Below are 25605 nucleotides of genomic sequence, written 5' to 3' on the forward strand. Positions count from 1 at the left end.
GCCAACCCACAGGTCCCTCTGCCCCACACTGCGCAGGATCCCACGCCAGGTCCTCGGAACACTGACAGTGTGCATAGGAGTGAGCTTGTCAGTAGCTAAATACACAGGGCTTGTTGCTGTTTTGTTCCAGGATATATATTCCAGCTTTATAGTCGTAAACAAAGTGTACACCCTGAATAACTGATTAAGGAAACCAGGAGAATATTATTCAGCCATTAACTAGAGTGAGGTACATCCTTTGCCAAATATATTGTTAGTGACCAAAAAAATAAGGTGCGGAACACTGTGTATAGGATGCTACTATATGTGGGGTAAAATGGGGGAGAGACACACAAACACACACAAACCTAAATGCACACCAATAAGTTTATGTATGCGTACAGGCTTATATATTATGTACACATAACATATGTGAAAAGACACAAAGAAAGTGAATACTTGCTGCTTTTAGAAAAGAAACTCGGGGGCGGGGAGGGTCGCCTGGGTGGCTCAGTTGGCTGAGCAGCCGACTCTTGGTTTCAGCTCAGGTCATAATCTCAGGGTCATGGAATGATGCCCCTCACTGGGCTCCATGCGGAGTGTGGGATCTGCTTGGGATTCTCTCTCTCTCCCCCTCTGCACCTCTCTCTCTCTCTCTCTAAAATAAAAAAAAAGAAAAGAAACTGGGGACTAGAACAGAAGAGCCAAGAGCTCTGCTGATATTCTCTTTCCAGCCCAGCTCCCCCTCCATCCTCACCCTGCTGTTGGAGGCTCATGGCACACAATGGATGCTCATTAGATGTGTCTGTTGCTGGCCTTCTCTCTTTGGAAAGTGTGACTGTCCCAAGGCAACAGGTAGAACGAGACAGAGCCTGGGGGCCAGTTCACAGAAGAAGGGTTAAAACTTTATGCTTTGGGGGTGCCTGGGTGGCTCAGTCAGTTAAGCGGCTGACTTCAGCTTAGGTCATGATCTCATAGTCTGTGAGTTCAAGCCCCGTGTCAGGCTCTGCGCTGACAGCTCAGAGCCTGGAGCCTGCTTCCAATTCTGTGTCTCCCTCTCTCTCTGCCCCTCGCCTGCTTGCTCTCTGTCTCTCTCTCTCTCTCTCAAAAATAATAAACATTTAAAAAGTTTAAAAAATAATTTAAAAAAACCCTTTATGCTTTGGAAGCCAATCTGCTCTGAGATATTTAAATCCTATGTGTCTGTTTCTCCATCGTCTTCCACAGGGCTCAAAAAGCCTTTCTTTTTTTTTTTTTTTTTTATGTTTATTTATTTTTGAGAGAGAGAGAGAGAGTGGACGAGGAGGGATGGGGGTGGGGGTGGGGGGCAGAGAGAGAGGGAGACACAGAATCCAAAGCAGGCTCCAGGCTCTGAGCTGTCAGCACAAAGCCTGATGCGGGACTTGAATTCATGAACTGCGAGATCATGACCTGAGCTGAAGTTGGACCCTCAACCGACTAAGCCACCCAGGCATCCCTCAAAAAGCCTTTTAAAAGCTAAAGCTGGTCTCAGCCTTTGCTCACAGAACCAAGAGGAAAAGAAGTTCCCCTCTTGGCTATCGGGGAGCAAGGCAATAGCGCCTCTGTGAGGGAAGGGGGTGCAGCCGCCAGAAGAGAGAAGCTGCCAGTGGGGATCAGGATCAGCACCTGCAGGAGTGTTATTAGAGCAGCTCTTGAACAAACTAGCCCCAAGACTCAGAGAGCATCACCTTAGGGTGGGATCAAGGCTTCCTGAAGTAGATGCTTCCCCCACTCCCACCCCTCACACTATGCACCCAGCAAAGATTCTCCGGGTGAAAGGGGAGCCGAGAAAACTTGGAAAAAAGGCAAGTGTCAGCCTAGGATGTCATATCTGGCCAGAAGGGGCATTTACCCACAGAGGAGACAAAGTGAGTGGCCCTTCTCCTGTTGTCCACCCATGATTCCTCTTCCCAACCCCTGAACTTGAGGAGCCCGAGAAAGCTGGCAGGCAGGGGTCAGTGAGGTGTGCAGCTTCTGGGAAGCCGAGTGAAGGGGAGGACCACAGAAGGCAGTCCTACTTGGGCACGGTGGTGCTGAACTCCCCAAACCGCCCACAGTGGTCCTAGAGTCTAGCCCTCCAGATGAACCGGCTAGCTCTGCACACAGGCCTGCTCGGGGACCAGATCCTAGATCTGTAAGGATAGTCATGGGGTTAGGACCCCTGGAAGACCACACACTCAGTGACCTTGGGTTTTCAGAGGTAAGTTAGTTGTCCACTGCAGGATCCCAGCACCTTGCAGGTAGGGCACTGCATATGTCATTTATCCTTCAGAAGCTCTAGTGAGTGAAGGTAATGATGGACTTGCAGACCTGGAGACCATTCCCCTGAGCTGCTTCCTCAACTGGCCATATCAACTAGACCCCCATGGTGAACTGGACCTCCAGGAGCTCTGATTCCACTATAGAAGTCCTAGGCCTGGGAGAAAACAGTCTGATCTAGCAGCAGAAGCAGAAGAGTCCACATCAGAATCATGGTTTCTGAGAAAGACATGAAGGAAGCATCAGACCTGATGAGACCTGCCTCATCCTGAGATGAGGATGAGACCTCAGACTCCTCAGACCCTGCCTGAGACACAGTGTCTTCCCCCTTTCCTCATCAGGAAATGTAGTGTTGCAAATTCCCTCCCCTCCACGTTTTTCTACACTGCCTTTTCTTTTTTTATTTTTTTAAAACATGTTTTTTAATGCTTTATTTTATTTTTGAGAGAGACAGAGAAAGCACAAGTAGGTGAGGGGCAGAAAGAGAGAGAGAGAGAGAGAGAGAGAGAGAGAGAGAGAGAGAGAGAATCCCAAGCAGGCTCTGCACTGCCAGCACAGAGCCCGATGCAGGGCTCAAACTCATGAACTATGAGATCATGACCGGAGCCGAAACAAAGAGTCCAACACTTAACCCACTGAGACACCCAGGCACCCCTACCTACACTGCCTTTTCTGCACCATCTCAGAAACACACTTGGTCACACCCTCTTCTACTTGACCCATCTTGTTCCCAGTGAGAAAGGAGCCCCCTCAAAGTCAGCTGAAAGGAAGGTTTTTATAGGTGTGCTTTCCCCCTGCAGAATGTCCGTTCCTGAAGGGAACAGTCTACAACATCAGTCTCTGATGTCTCTGCCCGGAATGTTATCTGTCATATGGAAGGGACTCTATAAATGTTTACAGTATAACCAGTTTGGGATCAGTGGATCACAGGACATCTTTTTGGCTTCAAACATATTGCAAACTGCCCTCCAAAACATTTGCACCTATTTACAATACCATCTGCTATGCACAGAGTATAGATTTCACTGCAACCTATTTTATTAGGAGAAACTGTGTCTTAATGTGTTTTTTTAATGTTTATCTATTTTTGAAAGAGCACAAGTAGGGGAGGGACAGAGAAAGCAGGGAGGTGTGGTAGGGGACAGAGGATCTGAAGTGGCCTCTGTGCTGACAGCAGCAAACCTGAAGCAGGGGCTCGAATTCAAACTGTGAGATCACAACCTGAGCCGAAGCCAGATGCTCAACCAATTGAGCCACCCAGGCACCCCACTGTGTCCTAATATTTTGACATGTCTTTCTTTACTAGTGAGGTTAGATATCTTCTCCAACGTTCACTTTACTAATCATAATCCTCTATTGTGAATTGTCTCTTTATATCCCAGTAATCCTTTTCTCAAAGTTTGCCAAGACTATAGCTCAATTTCTTTCTCTCCCTACGCAAGAAGCCACAGGCCCAACCTTAAATGGAGGACTTTTCCTAAACTATGTAGATCCGTATCAGTGTGCCCCAGAAGGCAGCTTACAAACTAAGTTTGCTACAAGGCCTAGGGCAGTTAGGATTCTCTGCATTATGGACTCTTTTCTCGGGATGAGCTTCAGGTAAGAAATAATCTCCTGGGTGGCTCAGTCAGTTAGGCGCCCAACTTTAGTTCAGGTCATGATCTCACAGTTCATGGGTTAGAGCCCCACATCAGGCTCTCTGCTGTCAGCACGAATCCCACTTCGGATCCCCTGTCCCCCTCTGTCTCTGCCCCTCCCCTGCTTGTGATCTCTCAAAAATTAATAAATAAACTTTAAAAAAAAAAAGAAATATAGTCTCACAGTTTTCAGCAGATTGCTAAAACTTCTGGGAAAATGCAAGTATATGAAAATGGTCCTTCCTTCCTATCCTTTAAAACTTGCCAAGTCTGGGGGTGCCTGGGTGGCTCAGTTCATTGGACTTCTGACTTGGGCTCAGGTCATGTCCTCACGTTCACGAGTTCAAGCCCCACATCAGGTTCTGTGCTGACAGCTCAGAGCTTGGAGCCTGCTTCGGATTCTCTCTCTCTCTCTCTCTCTCTCTCTCTCTCTCTCTCTCTCTCTCCTCAAAAATAAATAAGCATTAAAAAAATAAAAACAAAAAAGCAAAAACAAAACAAACAAAAACCTGCCAAGTCTGTTCTCTAGAACTTCTCCCCTTAAACCTCTAAATGGAGAGGGAAAGCAGAAGTGGGCTACAGGTGGTATTGACAGAGCATAGCTCAAGGACAAGTCCACACTGAGAACTTTTTAGCCAGCTGTGTGATCAGTGGTTAAGTTGTTGTGATACAAATTTGAAATACAAAGTCTTTTTCTTCAAAAAGTGTAGCCTGAGATTTTAGTCTATCCTTATACCTCCCTCATATGGACCTCCCTCTGTTTCCTCTCATTGACATTTACATAATGAACAAATATTATTTTACCAGGGTAACAATGACTTTCCACAGTACATACTAGATAGTGTTAGGGAAGATTTATAGCTACTATCTCATGCCAGACAAATGGTTTGGCCCAATCTCACCCACTCTTCAGACTTTGGAGCCTGCTCCAGTTTATTTCAAAGTCCTGTACTCCCAGTCCCCATTTTAGGCCAGGGCCATTTATCCCTTGATCTTGGAAGAAGCAGGTTCTTTCCATCTGAACTTAGGGCCCTCATGACTCAAAGAGAAACTGCTGCCTCACTTGTCCATACAAAGCCAGCTCAAGAGTTTATCTGTATTTTGTTTGGAGAACATTTCTAAACTAATCTCTTTATGGCCAGCAATTCTAAACTCCTCCTGCCCCGAAGGCCTTCTCTCCCTTATCTGTACTCTAAAGAAACTCTTAAAATTCATTAACTATAGGGCATCCAGAAGGCCAGGAACACATCTCTTTCAGGCGCTCATCCCATTCACTGAAAAATTATTTGATCAGGAATTATTAGGAATCACCTATTACTTTGTACTTGACTTTGCCTCAGTGCTGAAGATACAGCCAGAACTACCCTTGGGCCAAGACCCTTCCCTGGGCCTCACATTTAAGAAAGGCCCACAGGTAACTAACACTATTATTTTATATAAAATAATAAATTTATTACAGAACACAGAGGTGCTTCTGTGGCTTGAGGCCCAATGTGACCAATAACCCTTAACCTCTACACTTCTCTTGTCCAAGATCCTTAAAACAGGGCTATGTCTGAGTAATGACACTGCTTACAGATTGTGCCTCTGCCAGAATAGGAGACAAACACTGCTTCCAAGTTCTGGAAGAATCTGAGCAGCAGAAGCATGTCAGTAAAAGAAAACACTGACTTGTCAAATTCTTTCCTTCAGGTGGCATGAATGAAGCACATTTTTATATTGTGATGTATCTTGGTGCCAAGCATCTCTTTCCTTCTTTTGCTTCATGTTCCAAGGCACAGTTCTGAAGGTACTCACAAATTAGCACAATTTCCCCCAACGGTTGTACATGGCAACTGAGGAACGTTTTGCAATATTCAACAATTTCTTTACTCTTTTAAGTTTGTACATATGTAGTGTGACTCTTCTTACTAATTCTTTACAAGGCTCTATCTATCCAGATATTGCTGTAAGAAGTGGGAAAAATCACAATAGAAGTTGCAGAACTTCATATAATAAAATGAAAGTAATCCATAACAGTGTGATCATCTTAATTTAACATATGCAACCCCATTTCAATGTTACAACATTGTAAAACTCACAACTCATTTCTTAAAGTATTGCTTTAAGAATGGTATTGACAACACTAATCACGATCACCTTGCAAAATATCTTCAAACAGAAATTAATTTTTAAAAACAAATAACTTACAGGGTACCTGGATGGCTCAGTCATTTAGCATTCAACTCTTAATCTCAGCTCAGGTCTTGATCTCAGGGCTGTGACTTCAAGCCCCACACTGCACTCCACACTGGGTGTAAAGCCTACTTAAAAAAAAAATTAAAAATAAAATAATATAAATAAAAAGTAATAGCTTACAATGATCCAAGAAAGATTAGCTAATTGGATATCCATTACTGTCAGAGGAACATAAATTGTGTAAAAATCTAGACTGTAAAAACCACTGATATTGCTGAAATGGAGGCAAAAAAAATAAATTTCAGCTGTGCCTTTAGGCCAATCTATCTGCCTTCCTTCCTTCAAACAGAAGACATCCAACACATCATCGACTTGTATGCTGCTTTCAACAAGAGGGTTGTATGGACACAATTGTATGTATGGTAGCTATTTCAGGTGGAAAGGATTTGCAGGACTACAGAAAGGAGACTTGAGGACATGGGACCCTGGGCTCCTCATATGTTTCTGGGTCACTGATGCTATCAGCATCTGAGGGAAATGAGCAGAGGTTGGGAGATTTCAAGCAAGGGTGAGTCATGCACGTTTTGCCTCCTCCCAGCCCAGGAGCCCTTACATTCCCTTTCAGCCACCTGTGCTTTCAGCCATCAGCACTCTCTTTCCTTCCCACGACCATCGCCTTTCCTTTCCCAAGACCTACTAACCAGGACAGGAACCATCTTTAGCTGGAACCATATCGTATCAAGAGCTGGAATAAAGCTCGAGGATGGCTCCCTAGAGAGAACATCAGGATCAGAAAAAGGAACAATCAGATCATTTCCAAAACCTATGAATCCCCAGTGAGGAGTCAGAGAGGGCTATAAAGGAGCAGATGAAAGTGACTTTAAATGAGCTTGCAGTGAGGAAGGATGGAGTAAGAAAGGGCAGAGGGACGGAGCTGAGGACAGAGGGAGAGCTGAGGTAGCTGGACCCTGGCAACTGGAAGCCAGATTCAGGAGTAACTTAGGAAGGGAAGTGAGACCTGGGGAAAGTTAAGAAGAACCATGCCAACCACAGGAGGGCACTGCGTCCCCGTGGGCTAGCCTGGAATGTCTAGGACCAACAAAGTGAAGAAGTCAGACAAGGACAGCGAACCCCCTCTCCCTTGCTCCCAGCAGAAAGCATCTCTCCCTCTTCCTAACTCTTGGGTTTCTCATGCTGACACATCTATAGGAGAGGGACACACAGTCACCACCATGTCGCACACCGCCTGCGTGACAGATACATACACACGCACTCACACGTGTACACATGGTACCCTCCCTCTTCTGAAGATTACCTTGCTAACAGTGTTCTCTGTGTAGCAAATGAGCAGAGAAGGCCTGCCTTCCTTTCCATAATGCACAAGAGCACCTCTTGTCAGGCAAGGCCGATGCAGGTTGGAGTTCTTTGCCTTTCCCTCAGCTTAAAAATATCAGGGCTTTAAGATATGGAAGCAGCCTTGGGGTACCTGGGTGGCTCGGTGGGTTGGGCATCCAACTCTTGATTTTGGCTCAGGTCATGATATCATGGTTGTACAATCAAGCCCTGAGTCAGGCTCCACACTGAGAGAGTAGCCTGCTTAAGATATTCTCTCTCTCTCTCTCTCTCTCTCTCTCTCTCTCTCTCTCTCTCTCCCTCTCCCTCTCTCTCTCTCTTTCTCTCTCTCTCTCTCTCTCTCTCTCTCTCCTTGCCCTCCCTCCGCCCCTCTCCTCCTCTTGCACACATACTCTCTCTCTCTAAAATTAAAAAAAAAAATGTTTAAAGGAAAAAACAGATATGGAAGCAGATTAAATGCCCATATATGGGTAAATGAATTAAAAAATAATAATAATCCGGGCACCTGGGTGGCTCAGTCAGTTAACCATCTAACTTTGGCTCAGGTCATGATTTCATGGTTCATGGATTTGAGCCCCACATTGGGCTCTACACTGACAGTGTGGAGCCTTCTTGGGATTCTCTCTCTCTTATTCTCTCTCTCTCTCTCTCTCTCTCTCTCTCTCTCTCTCTCTGCCCCACCCCTACTTGCACTCTCTCTGTCTCAAAATAAATAAGTAAACTAAAAAAAAAAAATAATCCACACAATGGGTTATTCAGCCATGAGAAAGGAGAATATTCTGACGTTTGTGACAAAATGTATGGAACTTGAGCACATTATGCTAAGTGAGATAAGTCAGACAGAAAAAGACAAGTATTGTATGATATCACTTATAAGTGGAATCTAAAAAATTCAAACTTGTAAAAACCAGAGAGTAAAATGGTGGTTACCAGGGGACAGGGGGTGAGGGAATAAGACTGATGTTGCTTAAGGGTACAAACTTGAAATGAGTAGTAAATAAGTCATAGAGATCTAATGCACAGTATAGTGAATACGATAATAATGTTGTACTACAATTATCAAAATTGCTAAGAGACTAAAATGTAATTATCCCAAATACTAAAGGGAAAGGACAATTATATAATGTGTTAAAGGTGCTAAATATAGCTATAAAGGCAATCGTATCACAATATATAAATATATCAAGTTAGCACATTGTACATCTTAAATTTACACAATGCTGTATGTCAAACATTCAATTTTTTAGTCAGGGCTTTTGTGATATCCTACCTTTCCTCATACTAAGTTCATATGTTCTTCTTGACACCAAACTTTGCCTTCGTAAGAAAGAAGGGTAGGAGATCAAAGAAGAAGTCAATCATGATTCATCTTAGAGAAAAATATTCTTGTATCAAAATATAGGTTCCCTTGTATCAAAACATAGGTTCCCTGGATGATGTGTGTTACCAATCAGCCTTCTGAAAGACAACAAAGAGAAAATTGCAGTTAGCCAGAGGGTGAAACCATTTTTTTTGAAGTGTTCTTGAGGAGAAAGAAGTGGATTGGCCTCATAAAAAGCAGTCAAAAATTCTCTGAGCAACTCTAGAATTCCAAACATTCTTCCTGTATAAGTATCACCCACCTGGAGGAGGAGTCCAAAAGTCTGAGTGAGTGTGCAGTCCCCACCATAGCAAGAAGAGGATTTTGGTGAGTCTGTAAAGAACCTCAGAATGTCTGATTTAAGGAGCCAATATTTTAAATAACACCTTCATTTTTTTTCCTTACTAGGGAAGTAACACATATTCAATACAGAAATGTTATAAAACCAGAAAAAAAACTACAAATCAAAAAAAAAAAAAAAGAAAAGAAAAGAAAAGAAAGAAAGAAAGTAACAGTCTCTCTGTAATCTCATAAACCAAAGATAAACACTTTTCATCTTTATAAATTTCCAATCAGTATTTTTTCTGGTTATATTTAAAACTAAAATATGTCATAAGATACATAGTATTTTATGTTGTGCTTTTTTTGTTTCCCCTTAACAATATAAAGGGAATGTTTCCCCATTTCCATAAGCTTTCTCCTGGGGTGTATTTTATTAGTGGCAGCATTGTTTTCCATCCTCAATTGGTGTCATCACTTATTTATTCTTTCTCTTATTGCTGAGCACTTTGTTTATTTTCCCTACTCAGGACAACAGCCTGAGAGCTGAGTATGAAATTTTGCCTCAGTGGTGGCAGCTCCCCACAGGCTGTTTCAAATGCATGCGATTACCAGGGTGGGGACCTGTTCTCCTTGAAGTTCTTGTTCTTTGTTTCATTTTAGAGTGGTGTTATAAGACAAAATTCAACCAAGTAAATCTGAATATCTGGTTGGCTTTATTAATCAATGCATGAGAAAGCATCCTATCTAGTAAGTGGAGGGGAGCTCCTAGGAATTCTACAAAATGGAAAATTTTCCTAGGAAGGAGGTGGGACAAGAAGTTATTAGCAGAAGAAAAGAAAAGATTGTTTCAGGCCAGGACATTTTTTGAGGAAGCAGGGAGGGGAATGCAGGGTTTTTATCATACAGGTTACCACACTGGTGCTGATCAGGACATTTCAGATTGACTGTTAAAAGACTGCATTCGTGGAACAGATTGAAACTAATTCGATCTTTCTTTGCTGTTGTCAGGGACAAATGACTCCATTTTGGATTTCTTTCTTTTTTAACAACATTAACAACATACCTCACTTCTGGCAAAACAAAAATGCATGCTCTTCTAATCAATGGAAGGATACCTGGGCCATACCTACCTATGGCTGTAGGTATCTTACAGACAAAAACAAACAAACAAAAGAAGACAAAACAAAAAAACCAAAAGACTTAGGATGTACTGGCTTGACTTCACCCACTTCTAGTTTCATTCTTCTACAATTTTTCCCAAAGTGAGCATAAAACAAAATGGATGACTGTTCCAGAATTTTCCTGTTTCCAGAATGTTATAAAAATTGTCATTATTTTTCACTTTCTGCCCAAATGCAGAGATGACAGCACAGCTTGACTCAGTAAGTGGCATCCCGTGGCATAGAGATGTTGTTACAGGTTGAGGCAGAAGGGAGTTCTCTGCGTTCTTTTCCTCCTATGGGGAAGCTCTGCCTTAAGCCATGCACTTTCCATCACTCAGGTTTCCTTTAGGTTAATGACAAGGAGCCAGTGATGGAAACTCAGTTCCCTCAAAGGAATCTGGCCACCCCAGGTTGCAGCCCTAAACTGATGGTGTTAAAAAAAAAAAAAAAGGGCCCAAAATAGAGTCATTTGCCCTCCACAACAGCCAAGAAAGACTCAATTAGTTTCACTCTATCTCAGTAACAGGACTTTTAAACAGTCAATCTGAAATCTCCTGATCACTACTGCAGTAATCTGTAGGATGAAAACCCTGTGTTTCTGCCCCTCTCCCCACAAAAGACTTCCTGGCCTGAAACAATCCTTTCTTCTCTTTTGCTAATAACTTCTTGTCCCAACCTTCTTAGAAAAACCTTCTATTTTGTACAATTCCTAGGAGCTCCCCTCTATTTGCTAGAGAGCATGCTTTCTGATTCATGCATTGATTAATACAGCCAATTATGATGCATCCTGGCCAAGTTTGAGGACCCAGAGGGGTTCCACAGGACCAGCCAAGAGGATCCCCAGCTTCACACAGGATAGAAAGAAATCAAACATGAGTGAGCAGGCAGGAAGTAAAAGCAGAGTTTATTGAAGACATAGAGTGCAGACAGATACAGACAGAGCATCTGGGACACTCAGAAAGGAAAGGAGAGAAAGTTTTGTCTTTGTTTGGAGTATGAGGTTTTTACTGACAATTGTGCTCTGGTGCACATGCCCTCTCAGGCATCCAGGAACTGGTCAGAACAAGGACAGGGGCCAGGTATCCATCATGTCACTTATTCCCTGGAGGCAGGGGGTTTAGGCACCCAGATGTCCAGTGCCAATGGTCTAGAATACACACATGTGGCCTCACCTGCTCATTCTTGCCTGGTCACTCCTTAGATGTTATCTACTCTGCTGGAAGACTCCAAAGAAATCATTAACTCCTTGTCCCTTATCAGGAAGACATACACTAAAGCATGCATAAGGTAGAGGTGCAGGTCCTAGCAAGAATAGAAACAAGAGAAGGAGAAAAATAAAACAGCTTTTTTTCATGGGGTCCTTTCAGTTTCCCCTATCTCAATGAGATCTTCTAATTTACTCAGTTGGATTTTTTTTCTTCAACAATGGAAGGTGAGTAACAAGAAGAGATTGCTTATAGCTCTAAGATACATAGAGACAAATCAGAAGGATGTCAGTCAACTAATATTGGACACGTATTGTAAATTGTGAGAAATAAGCTCACTGCCCCAGTCAAAGGAGGGACAAGGAGACTAGGAGCACAGTGAAGGGAGGCTTTAATCAACATTCTTGTAAGAGCAGGTGTCTGATGGACAGGCACACTCCGGGTGGTTACAGCAGACAACTTAACTCCTATCATGCAAGTCCCTCCCCTGGGCCCTTATTGGCTGAGTACTACAGAGGTTACAGCCTTCACCCAGAAGTTGCCTATGCCCATGTGAAGCCAAAAAGTAGTCTGATTGGAACGAATCCTTGGGGTGATGCAGAGACTTCAGTTCTTTGGCACATGCTTACTGCAAAGCCCGCAAAAAAATAAGCCCTCAAAATGGATAAGAGAAGAACCAGGAAGTGAAGTGTCTAAGGGTTTGGGACTCCATTGTCGGGCTGGGCGGGGTGAGGGGGGCAGTGTTCATACATAGTTTCAATACATAGTTTCATACATAGTTTCAGTAAACCTACTGTTAACTAGACAGCACAGCTTTTATTTGGTATTTGAAAGTGAATCATCTCACTTCCCACATAAATCATGTGATTTGTTTAAGTATTTTTAATAGATGCCCCATCTCCACTGAAGTGAGCTTGTTTTGACAGAAGGTTTTCACCTTACCTTGTCAAATTACAAAATTATATTGTTCTTAAGAAATCTCATAGATAGGGTTGCCTGGCTGGCTCAGTTGGTGGAGCATGCTACTCTTGATCTCCAGGTTGTGAGCTCAAGCCCCACGTTGGGTGTAGGGATTACCTAAAAAATAATACAATCTTTAAAAAGAAAAGACAGAAAGAAATCTCATAAACATGTTTATGTAATCTTTTTAAACTTGTTTTTTATATTTATTTATTTATTTATTTATTTATTTATTTATTGAAAGGAGGGAGAGGAGCAGAAGAAGAGGGAGAGAGAAAAATCCCAAGCAGGCTCCAGGCCCAGCATGGAGCTGATGTGGGGCTCAATCTTATGACCATGAGATCAGGAACTGAGCTGAGCTGAGATCAAGAGTTGGGTTCTTAATCGACTGAGCCGCCCAGATGCCTTAAACTTGTTTTTAAGAGAATTTATTTTATTTTTTATTTTACTTATTTATTTTTGAGCAATCTCTACACCCAATGGGGGCTAGAACTCACAACCCTGAGATCAAGAGTCACATGCTTCTCTGAACCTGCCAGGTGTCCCTTCTGCACTTAATGGGGAAAGTTGCATAGGATTTTTGCAGACCATGAAGCCCAGTTTTTAAGGCTACTCCAGCCTCCTTGTGCAAAAATGAGGAAGAATATCTTGCAGGTGGAGGTCATTGATTAACATCAGTTTCTGGCATCATCAGCAGCCTGGCACTGAGACACTGATTGTTCCTACATAAGTTCGTGTGTCTCCCTACTGTCCTACCCTACACATTCACTTGCTCGCTGCTTAGCTACTTGACAGAAATAAATGTCAATGTTGTATTAATCAAGTGTGTGGATATATATCCTGAATATTTTCTGTCAGTACTGCCTACATTTTGAAATCATGAACCAAAGATTTTACGTGTAACCTTAAGTTATTACTCAAAATAAAACATGCATCCTTTCTTTTTGTAGTTTTTGACCTGCTGAATCTTTGAAAGCTCTAAGAGTGATAAGAGCAACCTATTGTTACTCAGCATTGTCAATCTAATGAGTCTTTGTCACTCTAAGAGAATTTTCCTGGCCTCATCCTCCTCTCTTGGACAACCATCACCCTGAGACCAGGGTCATGTTTAATTGCATTTCAGTCACAAAGAAGTCCAGCTGGTAGAAATACACAATGTCCACCTGTTGAATATGTAGCTCAGTCCCCAAAATTATTAACAGGACCTACTAACCTAAAAGGGCACAAAATCCCTCTTTGGGAATATATTAATGTCTTTATAATTCCTTATTTCTACATTGTACCAAGTATAGCTTACAAAGCTCAGTCAAATGTCAGGTACCTAAACACCTAACATTAGAATGAGTTTGGTGATTTGGTTGATAATGACATTTTTTCCCCTTAATTACAAGGGGGGAAAAAAGGACAATGCATCTCACTTGATTCCCAGAGAAATCAACCTACAATACACCAAGATTCCAAAAATGAACTTAGAACACAAGACACAGAATCAATAATCAAAAATAGAAGAGACATTCTTTGGCAGAAGGTGGGGCTGGTTTTAGAAATAGATGGGTGGGGGGGCGCCTGGGTGGCTCAGTCAGTTGAGCAACCGACTCCGGCTCAGGTCATGATCTCATGGTTTGTGAGTTAGAGCTTTGCATTGGGCTCTGTGCTGACAGCTCGGAGCCTGGAGCCTGCATCAGATTCTGTGTTTCCCGCTCTCTGCCCCTCCCCTGTTCATGCTCTGTCTCTCTCCATCTCAGAAATAAACCTTAAAAAAAAATTTTTTTTTTAAAAGAAAAGAAATAGATAGAGGGGCATCTGGGTGGTTCCTCTGTCTCCCTCTCTCCCTGCCCCTTCCCCACATATGCTGTCGCTTGCTCTCTCTCTCTCTCTCTCTCTCTCTCCCTCAAAAATAAGGATTGGATAGTTCTCAAATGAGCTCCAAGGTGTATATTTTAACTAAGAAGAGAAAAATCTTTCTATTGTAGCAGTTAATTATCCTCAGTAAGAGCCCATCATAACCAGGGACATTGCACACTGGGCACCAAGACTATGGCCTGGGATCTCTGTGTGCCTTGCATCAGTGGATCAAGTGAGGACAAATCATTAAATCTGGGAAAGATATGGAGCACCTGGGTGGCTCAGTCAGTTGAGTGGCCGACTCTTGATTTTGGCTCAGGTCATGACCCCAGGGCTGTGGGATCAAGCCCTGGGTCAGGCTCCGAGCTGATCCTGGAGCCTATTTAAGATTCTCTCTCTCTCTCTCTCTCTCTCTCTCTCTCTCTCTCTCTCTCCCTCCCTCCCTCTCTACCAACCAGCTCTCTCTAAAAAATAAAATTTTTAAAAATCTTGGAAAGATAAAAGGCAAATATCAAAGATGGAAAAGTAGGGGCGTCTCGTGGCTCAGTCGGTTAAGTATCCGACTTCAGCTCGGGTCATGATCTCGCAGTTCGAGGGATCGAACTGCTGACAGCTCAAAGCCTGGAGCCTGCTTCAGATTTTGTGTCCTGTCTCTGCCCCTCCCTTGCTTGTGTTCTCTCTCTCTCTCAAAAATAAATAAACATTTACCAAAAAAAATTAAAAAGATGGAAAAGTAGTGCAGGTCATCAGCAGATGGCTCTACCAGCTCAATAAGTCAAATCAAAGTCATACAGGACTATAACCAAGAAGAATTAAGTATGACATGCTATTTAATCACAGTTCAGAACAGCTCCCCTAATTTCTGCTGAAGACACTTCAATAATATCACTTAACTTTGGAAGAAAGTAGAGGACTAATGGGAAGAGTGGATTGGTGTTTACTTCAGAAAAAAAGAAAAGACAGGGGCCACTATAGCTCCAAGGGAGAGAGGTGGAGGGGGAGTGAAGGGAGAAGGAAAGAAGGAGAGAGACAGAGAGAGAGAAGGAGGAAGGGAAGAAAGAGCAGGGAGACTGGTTTTCTAAAGGCATAGCTAAAGGAACAACTCAGAGGCAACATTCTGAAAGGATGGGTACCATTCTTCAGGATACAGTGTATTTGTTAAACCAGAGACCTCTAAATGATACTGTGTCTCTAACAGGAAGAATACATGGTTCCAGCAACCAAAGAGTAGAAGCAGGAATGGCTCCACCTATCACCGCTCCCATTGACCCATTGAGAAATTTTGTACTTTCCTCTGTAACTCTGGGCTCGGTGGGGCCAAAGGTTCAGGTCCCCAAAGTGGATGCTCTTTTGCCAAGTGATACATCAAAGGTGCCACTGAACTACAAACTACAGCTGCTGCCAGGACACTGGATTTGTTGGGTCCAGGGACCAGCAGATAAGAAGAGCGGTTACGAGGAGCACCTAGCTGGTTCAGTTAGTAGAGCGTGTGACCTCGGGGTTGTGAGTTCAATCTCCACGTTGGATGTACAGATTACTTAAAATCTTAAAGGGGCATCTGGGTGGTTCAGTTGGTTAAAGCATCCGAATCTTGATCTCACAGTTCGTGGGTTCAAGCTCCGTGTTGGGCTCGGAGCTGACAGCAGAGAGACTGCTTGTGATTCTCTCTCTCTCTCCTCTCTCTATGCCCCTCCCCCACTCATGCCCCCCCTCAAAATAAATAAATAAACTTTAAAAAAATAAAAAATAAAACTGCAACCTATGATTTTTTTTAAAAAAATCCAAGACATGAAAAAACAACATGCATCAAAATTAGAAAAAATTTTCAGGAAAAAAAGGTGACAAATTCAGGAAAAGTTACATAATAAAAGTAAAAATCATTTAAAAGATAAAGACTAATCTAGAAGACACAAATGCAAATAAACATAATAATAAAGAAAATAAACATAATAAAGAATAGTAAAGAATATTTTTAGAGGGAAAACTTTATACAAAGAAATGAAAGAGATAAAAAAATCATACTATTTGGGATCTTTGATGGCAGAATTTCTTTAATTTACCAAGAAATTTGTTTCAGTTGCTTCATACCTTCATTGTTTCTCTCAACCTAATTGTTAGCCATTTCCCTCTTTCATAAACTTGTGAAGAAAACCAGCTGAACATCATGCCTCTCTAACTGAATTATCCAAACCTTCCTCGGAGAACTTTTTTCCCTTTACTTACTTTGGGAGTGGGAGGTGGGGGGTATTTCTTTTTAATGTTGCCTAATTTCTCCACATGTATGTCTGTCTTTTTAAAGGTAATTCAGAGTTTCTAACTCTGGAGTAGTATTTTCTAACTGGAAATACTACTCCATCCAAGGTATGCAACCAGAATTAATATAGCAGAATTAATAGATTAGTTATGAAACAGGCTCATCTATGCTTTGGGAGGGATTGTGACCCAGTCAAATGATTAGACTCAGATCCTCAACCCAGTCTACCCTGTTAAGTGTTTCCAAGCATGAAAACAAAGAGTGGTCACATTATCAACATCATCGACAAATATTGATTAAGCATTTTCAATGAATAAAGAATTGTGTTCACTGTTTTAGATGTCTTAAGGACATCCTTAATCCATAAGAAGGGTGGTGTGGAGGTTTTCATTTTGTTTTGTTTTCATGAACAATACTTTGGATTAAGAACAAAGACAGATAAATTTATGTCTAAGTCAGCTTTGGAGATGTATTACTGAAGGAAGAGAACAATCCCAATTACGTCAGTGTCAAAATAAAGGAAACGACCTGTATGTTGGCAGTTAATAGGAAAAACAGGAGGGACATTCAGAAGTACCACCAAGTTCTGTTCCTTATTTCAAAGTCTCTAGAGCTCAGTCATACTTTGTCCCAAATATCCCCCCTTTCAAGTCTGTTTTTGAAATACAACATGAAATTATAATAAAAATTAAAATGTGATTATGTCCCTTCAAGTTCCCAAAATACATACAGTAACACATATGATAATAATATCATCAGCATACTGGGAGTTTACTTGGACCAGACATTATGTCATTAAACGCTCACCCCAATAACCCTGTGAGGTAGCAGCCATTACTATCTCACTTTTCTATAATTCAAATTCAGACTGCCAGATTCCAGATGGCAAGCATTTTATCCCTATGTTCTGTTACCTTCCTATGACAAAAATAATAAAGCCAATTTATGTTAAATCTAACCTATAGTGATGAGGATATTTTTATTTTGCTAATACTTGAGCCAACAATTTAAAGTGAAAGCAAACTGGGCCACCTGGGTGGCTCAGTTGGTGGAGCATCCAACTTCAGCTCAGGTCATGATCTCGTGGTTTGTGAGTTCGAGCCCTAAGTCAGGCTCTGTGCTGACAGCTCAGAGCCAGGAACCTGCTGCAGACTCTGCATCTCCCTCTTTCTCACTGCCCCTTGCCCGCTTGTGCTCACTCTCTTGTGCACTCTGTCTCAAAAATAAACCTCAAAAGTTTTTAAAAAGAAAATAAAGTAAAAGCAAATTGTCACAAGAGATGAGGCAAAGTGTGTCCCTGTGACTCAAAGTGACGGAGGAGGGAAGAAGGTGAACCCAAAAGGAAGGAGAGCAGTGACTGCTGGATTTACACCTGTCTTAAGCAACTCTCAAGTCTCCTTCCAGAGCATTCAGATTATAAAGCCAAACTCTCCCTTATTAGAATCAAAGCTTAAGGGACGCCTGGGTGGCTCAGTCGGTTAAGCGTCCGACTTCAGCCCAGGTCACGATCTCACGGTCCGTGAGTTTGAGCCCTGCGTCAGGCTCTGGGCTGATGGCCTGGAGCCTGCTTCCCATTCTGTGTCTCCCTCTCTCTCTGACCCTCCCCCGTTCATGCTCTGTCTCTGTCTCAAAAGTAAAATAAACGTTAAAAAAAAAATTTAAAAAAAAAGAATCAAAGCTTAACCTAAATGCAAACCAGACAGTTCTGACTGATTTAGTTCCCATATTTTACCCCATAATTACCATATTTGGACTCTTGCAGTTGCAGCAAAGGCAAGAATTTCACCCATCCAGTCACCAGAGATCAAAACGTTAAGATATTCCATAGGTGACTAATGTTTGCTAACGCAATCAAGAGGGCACACAACACAGTGAGTCCGTTTTAATGCTACATGTTAAGTTAGCACTTCAGGACATTTAGCATATTGTTCTTAAGTAACTTGCTAACTTGCATTCCAAGTGCCAACAATATGCGATAGAGCATATGTTTAAAGGTGAGGCTGGGACTTAGGCTGCCCAGTTTTATATCTAGCTGTCATCTAACAAGCTTTGTGATCTTGTGCGTGATAGTTAACCATCTAAATACTCACTTTCTTCAACTGCAAAATGGGGTTAACAGAATCTATCTCTTAGCAGGGACAAAATGCAGTAATAGAGTCAATGTGCTTGCCACAGTGTCGGGTACCCAATGTTCTAAGTGTTAGAATTTAGTATTTATCTAAGAAGACTGCTTAATATGGAGAGAAACTAATATGTAAAAAACATTAAATCTATTAACCATTAATTTGTTATCTTCGGTTGCCTAAAGTTGATTTTTCTTATCTTTCCCTTACTGCATTCTCCCGTTCTCACACAGAGGGGAAAAAAAATCCCAAAACTTCAGAGTTCTCCAGAGAGAAAAACAAGGGACGCAGGTAGTTAATACATCCAGAAATACCGTTCCCTGTCTAGCGCGCTTTTCTGGAGGCCCTAGGAAATGGCCCACCCCTGCCCCTCGACTTCGGGACGCAGAGACCAGTCTCAAAGCTACCTCCAGATCACCTCGCCTCCAGCTCGTTACCCAGGCACCAAGGTCCTGGTCCCATCAGCGTACACCAACTCTCCGAGGTGATTTACATATCGATTTTTATTGGCTACTGGAAGCACTCGCTCTCCTCATTGGCTGACACTGCGCCGTGCCGAAGCTGCGCGGAGGATGTGCGGGTCACAGGCAACAGCATTTCCGTTTCCGGCTCGCCTCCGGTGCCATGGCGACCGCGAGGGCAGTGAGACTTCTGCAGTCTTCAAGCAGATGGCGTCTCGGCCGTAGAGAAGTTCCCCAGTCCCGCGTGAGTGCCTACTTTCCCTGCCCTCGGAGAGACCCTGGATCTCGAAAATAGCTCCGCTCGGAGGAATAGCGCTCTTGGGAGCTCCTCCCTTAGCAAACGCCATAAGCTTCCTTTCTGCCCCGCAATCAGCACGTTTTTCCCGGCCTGCAGGCGCTCGCCGCCCTTGTGCCCGGCGTATCTCAGGTGGATAACAGCTCCGATTTTCTGGGGAAGAGGCCCCATCGCCGGCACCCCGGCATCCTGCAGCTGCCATGCGTAGAGCTGCCGCAAGCACTGGCTGCCGCCGCGCAGCTCCTCCTGCTCCGTGAGTGTCGGTGGGAAGGGGAGGCCCGAGAAGTAGCGGAAAGCGGGTGTGCATGCAAGTGATGTCGCCTTTCATCTTTGGCCCATAGAGAGCGCGATGCCCAATGTGGAGAAGCAGGTGCAGGCACTGACGAATTATCTCTGGAGCCGGCATTTACCTGTAGGGCCGGAGGAGTTGCAAAGACGGGCTGTGTACCTTGAGGAAAAATTCTTGGAAAACCCAGGTAGGGCTTGAGAATAAAGAGTAGACCAAATTGAAATATTGGTGGGAAATGAAGAGCAAGAAATAATTTTACTGTCTCAAATTGATACTGTGGTTTCTTGTTTCACTTTCTGGCCAGAGCAGTTGTTACAATGATGCCTCACTAGAAGATAGACTGTTTCAGAGGTTGGTCTTGGGGCTTTGGTAAAGGTCAGTGAGGTGCTTCGGTATTTTGTCAAAATCTAGATCTTTGGGTTTTTTCCTCTAAATCCACTGGATTCGGACTAAGTTTTTATTTAAGTGAAATAAAATCCCCGTATGGCTCCCTGTCCAGTACAAAAGCCTTCTTCGGGGATAAGAGAATGAATATTATTCCTCGGGTTATTTTCATGATTGTGAGTCCCTTAATATTACCGACCTGCCATGTATTCATTAGGTATCCCTGCACTTCCCCACAGTACCTGGTTCAGTAGGTGCTCAGTAGGTAAATCAGTACTGAGCTAAACACAATCATGAGACTTAAGATTTTCAGGCCCCTTTGTAACCTACAAAAACAATGGAGATGTTACAATCTTAAGTTTTGGAGAAGTGAAGAAAATCTACAAAATATTGTCCTTATCCTATCACTCTTCCTGACGCTTACCTTTATTTTGTTTATTTTTAAGTGTATTAATTTTTTTTAGTGACCTCTACACCCAACATGGGCTCGAACTCACAACCCTGAGATCTAGATTCACATGTTCCTCCGTCTGAGCCAGGCGCCAAACACTTCTCTTTAAAAGAGAACAAAACTTGTGGGATAGGGCTGGTTGAATTGCATAAACTGCTGTTAGAGGCAAAATACTATCGGGTACATTCTGGTGGTGATGATGGTGGTTGCTGTTATTCTTACCTGAAAGTTTTCTCTAGGTTTGGCTTCTCTCTTAAGCTTTGAGGTTTTGCCTCCGACGGGAGTTGCAGAGGAATGGACAGGCAGTATATTCAGCTATTGGATCTGAGCCATGTTCTTCCTAGGTCCTCACTCCCAGTTCTCGTTCTCACCCCAGATTTATCTCAGTCAGAGGAGAAACTTCGTGAAACGGTGCTGCGTGCCCTACGCAAAACTACATACCATTGGCAAGAACTGAGGTAAGGAGGATTAGAAGAGCTACAGAAGAAAAAAAATCTTTAGAAGGAGACTGGGGAAGTACAATTATACAATTCATGTTAGAAAAGGCTACCTGGTTCATAGCTCAAGACTCTTCCCTTTGAGGACTGAAAGTGCTGAACTGGAAGAGCTCTTTTCAAAGATTTCATTTCCTAAAAATCTAAAGGTTAGCGAGGCCATGGAGGTTATTTCGCTGTCAGTATGACTCTCTGGTTTGTTTTTGTTTTTGTTTTTTTGACAGCTACAATGAGAAACTGAGCCTGGTGTATATGGCAGCAAGACTGGATGGTGGCTTCGCAGCAGTCTCCAGGGCATTCCGTGAGGTGAAAGCCCATCAGCTTCCAACCTGAATCCTTTTACCATCAGTTCCTTTATTCATAAAATAGTCTTCCGGGGTAGGGTTCTTGGGACTTGGCATGTGATTTTTTTTTTTTTTTTTTAAAGAGGCTCTCTTTATCCTCTGAAAGGATTTTGTGACCCAAGAAAGGTTTAAAATCATTGTTTTAGGAGGTTCCATTCTATAAAGTATTTACATTGAATCTCAAAAAACATTCACATCTCATCACTGCTGAGATCCCCTAATTCATATTTACCAAGGCCCTAAATAAGTGTCCACTTACGCTACTGTGGGGTGTTGTATATTTCTTCAGATCCAGGCTCGAGTTCCAGAGTTCCAGCCCCAAACCTTACTGGACTTTGGTTCAGGTACTGGTTCTGTCACTTGGTAAGTATCTTTCTGTCTCTGTCATTTCTGGCTCTAGAGAGTCATGTGTACAACATTCCAAGAGACTGGGAAACCAGAGGGAGAATAGGAAAGTTGGGAACTAGAATGTTTCTTCCCTGAGATTCAGTATGGCATAAGAAGGTATATGGATTAGGGCCAGAACTTAAAGAAACTTCAAGTGAAAAAAGACCCATATTTAGAAAGATAAAAAAGGAAAGGAATTAGTCTAGGGCATATCACCAAGATTTTTTTTTTTTTTTTTTTTTTTTTTGGCCTACAAATAGTTTTTATGTGTCTGCCCCCTTTTTAAAGAGTTATAAATGAAATAAGAAAATAACATTGGTAGTTTTTCCAATTGTTGTAAAATAATACTCTGTTTCCCAGGGGTGGGGTTGGTGGCAGAGGGGTGTCCTGTCGGGATGACTCTTTATCATGAAAATTGGCCATTTATATTTTGCCATCTTAGGGCTGCTCACAGTACTTGGGGCCAGAGCCTACGAGAATATATGTGTGTGGACAGCTCAGCTGCTATGTTGGATTTGGCGGAGAAGCTACTGAAAGGTGAGAAGAAAGTATAAGGAAGGACTTTTTCAAAGTTGAAGGAGTTAGGCAGAGAACTAGAAAGAGTGTTTTACTGGGGAGTAGAGGAGGGCTCAAAGTTAAAAATGAGTCTGATTTCTTTCCAGTGTTATGGTCAAGCAGAGGCTGGTGGAGGCCTTTGCTGGATTGTGGATGGTTTGGGTAAGATTAACAGGGCAGGTGACCCAATATTTTCTTACCCTATTGCATCTCACTCTCACCTAGTGCTTTTCTTTATTCTTAGGACCATGTTTCTTATCGAGAGATCCCTTCAGTGTATACCTGTACACTCCTAGTTGCCACGTCTCTGTTTTACTCCATAGGTGGCTCAGAATCTGGGGAGCCTTATGTTCCAGGTGTCTTTTTCAGACAGTTTCTACCTGTATCACCCAAGGCAAGTGACAACGTTTAGAGTATGTTAAATGTGGAATTTGGCAGACAGAAAACTGTAGCTTCAGCTCTGCTACCCAGCACCGAGTGATAGAAGATAAAAGAGAACAGAAGAAATATCAGAGGGTAGAACTTTGTTACAGTCTTGGAAGGGGAGCCAGGGGGAATGTCAGGTCTATTCATGTTTCTTATCTTGGTTCTCAGGTACAATTCGATGTGGTGGTATCAGCCTTTTCCCTAAGTGAACTGCCCAGCAAGGCTGACCGCACTGAGGTAATCCACACCTTATGGCGCAAGACAAGTCATTTTCTGGTGAGTTGAAATTGCTTTTTCCCTTCAAGTTGGTTTTTTTTTTTGTTTTTTTTTTTTTTTAAGTTTATTTATTTTGAGAGAAAGAGAGAGAGCAGGGGTGGGGCAGACAGAGAGGGAGAGAGAGAATCCCAAGCAGGCTGTACATTGTCAGTGCAGAGCCCAACAGGGGACTCGAACTCCCAAACTGTGAGATCATGACCTGAACTGAAATCAAGAGTCAGATGTTAACTGACTGAGCCACCCAGGCACCCCTCCCTTTAAGTTTAAAGCAGCTTCATTGGTTTCACGTATTTCCTTCTCTCCGCTGGAACTTGTGTTCATTCTTAACCAATTTTCTCATGCATAGATCCCTTCATCCCTCTTTTAGGGTCTCATCCCCATCTTATATGGGGCAGGCCCTTTCTTTTAGGGCCCCCTTCTCCCATCTGTGAATGTTCTTACAGAGCTGCTAACATTTATGTTTTCATGTAATTCAGGGCTTGTGCTTATTTTCCTTTTTTGTGAACAGGTATTGGTAGAGAATGGAACAAAAGCTGGGCACTCCCTTCTCATGGATGCCAGGGACCTGGTCCTTAAGGTAAGATTCTCCTTCTTTCATAACCACCCCCAATCTGTCACCAGTTATTGCTACTCCCTTAAAAACTGAAGAGACTCTGTTGTACAATGGTAGGGGTGACTCTCAGGATATTAGGCATATGAAGTCATTACGACATGTTATAGGGATTAGCAAATTAGGACCTGTGGATCAAATCCAGCCTGCCACCTGTTTTTATAGGAACCATGCTTATTGGTGTGTGTGTTGTCTGTGGCTGCTTTCACACTATAAATAGCAGAATTGAAATAGTTGGGACAAAAACAGATTTTACCTGTTCTCTGGGCTTTTAAAAAAGAAAAAGTGTGCCAACCCCTGATCTAGGGCATCACTAAGCCAAGAACCTTATCTTTTGGGGACAGTATGATCCAGTGTATAATCATAAATTTAATCGTCCTGGAGTGGGTTCTTTTTGAGAGTGGAGGTTGCTGACAAGGGAGAGCACCACACTATGTGCCAAGTTCCTGCCTTTCTCCTGCTACAAAGAGAAAGTTCTTTGTTTGGAGTATTAGAGAAGCAGCCAGCTTAACTCAAGGAACATAGTTAATAATTACCAGAATTGAACGTTAAAGGAGTCCTCAATTTACTGAGTGCAGAGATTGAGTTATGAGAATAGACCCCTCAGACTTAATATTTTTTTTAGGTAGGCTCCACTCCCAGCATGGAGCCCAACACGGGGCTTGAACTCACAACCCTGAGATCAAGACCTAAGCTGAGATCAAGAGTCAGACACTTAACCCACTGAGCCACCAGGCACGCCCTCACCAGCTTAATTTTTTTGGTTTTAGGGCAAAGAGAAGTCACCTTCAGACCCTCGACCTGGCTTTGTCTTTGCTCCAGTGAGTATTATTTCTGCCTTTCCCTCCCACCATGCAAAGATCTGAACTCAGCTATGGCCAGGAAAAGTGAGAGGGTGAAGCTAAGCCACCCTGTGCTATTTTGTGTCCCTATCCAGTTTCTTTCTTAGTTGTTCCCCTGGCCCTCCCTGCCTCCTGCTCCTGTGCTCCCATATCCCTAGCCCTTCTTGACTCTATCATTCTGAGTTTTTCAGTTGTATGATCTCTGTGGTTCGTTTGTCTTACCTCATGTCTTTTGTGTGTGTTCACAGTGTCCACATGAACTTCCTTGTCCCCAGTTGACAGCCTCTAAGCCCCTGGCCTGTAGCTTTTCTCAGGCTTACCACTCCATCCCCTTCAGTTGGGTATGTATCCTGAGAATGTTGCAACAGGGTGAAATAGCCTGGGGGAACAGCATAAAAAAGAGTCAGAGGTGGAAAGAGTTGGAGAAGTCAGAGAAGAGCCTGGAGATTTTCAAGCCTGAATGTGCATGGCTTATGAAAAGGCTGCAGGGATGGGGGGGTGGGGGGCTGTTTTTTTCCCATCTCTTTTTCCTCCAAATAGTCTCTATGTCCTTATCTTAGAATAAGAAGAATCTAAAAGAGGAAAAGTTCTCCATGGTAATTCTTGCCCGGGGGTCTCCAGAAGAGGCTAATCGTTGGCCCCGTATCACTCAGCCTGTCCTCAAACGGCCACGCCATGTGCATTGTCACCTGTGCTGTCCAGATGGGCATATGCAGCATGCTGTGATCACAGCCCACCGGCATGGCAGGTATAAAGGTTGTGACCAGAATTAGGGGGAGGAGGCAAGACCCTGCAGCCCACACTGACTTCCCTTTTCCATAGGGATTTGTATCGCTGTGCTCGTGTCAGCTCTTGGGGAGATCTTTTACCTGTGATCACACCTTCAGAGTCGGAGCTTCCTCCGTCCCCTGCTAAAGATCCCCCTGGAAGTTGACGAGGATGCATAACAAGTATTTGCTTACACAGGCCTGCCAAGGGTGAAGGTACCTGGTATCCAGGATGGGAGTGGTCACAGCCCTATGTATCCGTTTGAGGTGTTAATAATAAAAAGTTTGCAAAAAGTAGAAATGGATCTTGTGATTCTTAAAAGGTACAGAGGTCAGTTGTCATGGCCTATCCTGGGACGAAGAGAATCCTCAGATGTTCAGTGCCTGTTTCCCATACAGATCTCA

The 25605-nt window shown here is 43.0% G+C and overlaps 1 protein-coding gene and 1 long non-coding RNA gene across 4 annotated transcripts in view; one reads left to right on the forward strand and one right to left on the reverse strand.

The window, feature by feature from the left end:
* LOC109255788 (uncharacterized) overlaps positions 1–19218 on the reverse strand; it is a 45352-nt gene extending 26134 nt beyond the window's left edge. Inside the window, exons 1-5 of one of the 3 annotated variants that reach the window (XR_002075351.2) lie at positions 19027–19218; positions 12380–12514; positions 11405–11534; positions 8698–8885; positions 6087–6199 (exon numbers count right to left, since the gene is read on the reverse strand). This is a non-coding gene — a long non-coding RNA (uncharacterized LOC109255788). Of the gene's footprint in view, positions 1–6086; positions 6203–8697; positions 8886–11404; positions 11535–12379; positions 12532–19026 lie in introns of all 3 variants that reach the window. The other 2 variants (XR_008417132.1, XR_008417133.1) reach the window with 2 other exon arrangements.
* METTL17 (methyltransferase like 17) lies at positions 19200–25501 on the forward strand. The gene is made up of 14 exons (XM_019430627.2): positions 19200–19324; positions 19475–19628; positions 19717–19851; positions 20876–20957; positions 21218–21299; positions 21627–21700; positions 22167–22261; positions 22603–22673; positions 22874–22981; positions 23490–23558; positions 24362–24412; positions 24682–24774; positions 24994–25181; positions 25256–25501. Exons 1-14 carry the CDS (start codon positions 19244–19246, stop codon positions 25365–25367), a joined length of 1395 nt encoding a protein of 464 aa, XP_019286172.2. The 5' UTR covers positions 19200–19243; the 3' UTR covers positions 25368–25501.
* The last annotated feature ends 104 nt before the right edge of the window (positions 25502–25605 follow it).

Source organism: Panthera pardus, unplaced genomic scaffold (genome assembly GCF_024362965.1).
Source record: "Panthera pardus isolate Hobbes unplaced genomic scaffold, ASM2436296v1 HiC_scaffold_24, whole genome shotgun sequence".
Taxonomy (NCBI): Eukaryota; Metazoa; Chordata; class Mammalia; order Carnivora; family Felidae; genus Panthera; species Panthera pardus.

Excerpts from the sequence above, each read along its gene's own strand:
- METTL17 (XM_019430627.2), top strand. The coding sequence starts at position 19,244 with ATGGCGACCGCGAGGGCAGTGAGACTTCTGCAGTCTTCAAGCAGATGG. Across the intron at positions 19,325-19,474 it reads GAGAAGTTCCCCAGTCCCGC|GCGCTCGCCGCCCTTGTGCC; the intron begins GTGAGTGCCTAC and ends CCCGGCCTGCAG. Across the intron at positions 19,852-20,875 it reads AAAATTCTTGGAAAACCCAG|ATTTATCTCAGTCAGAGGAG; the intron begins GTAGGGCTTGAG and ends TTCTCACCCCAG.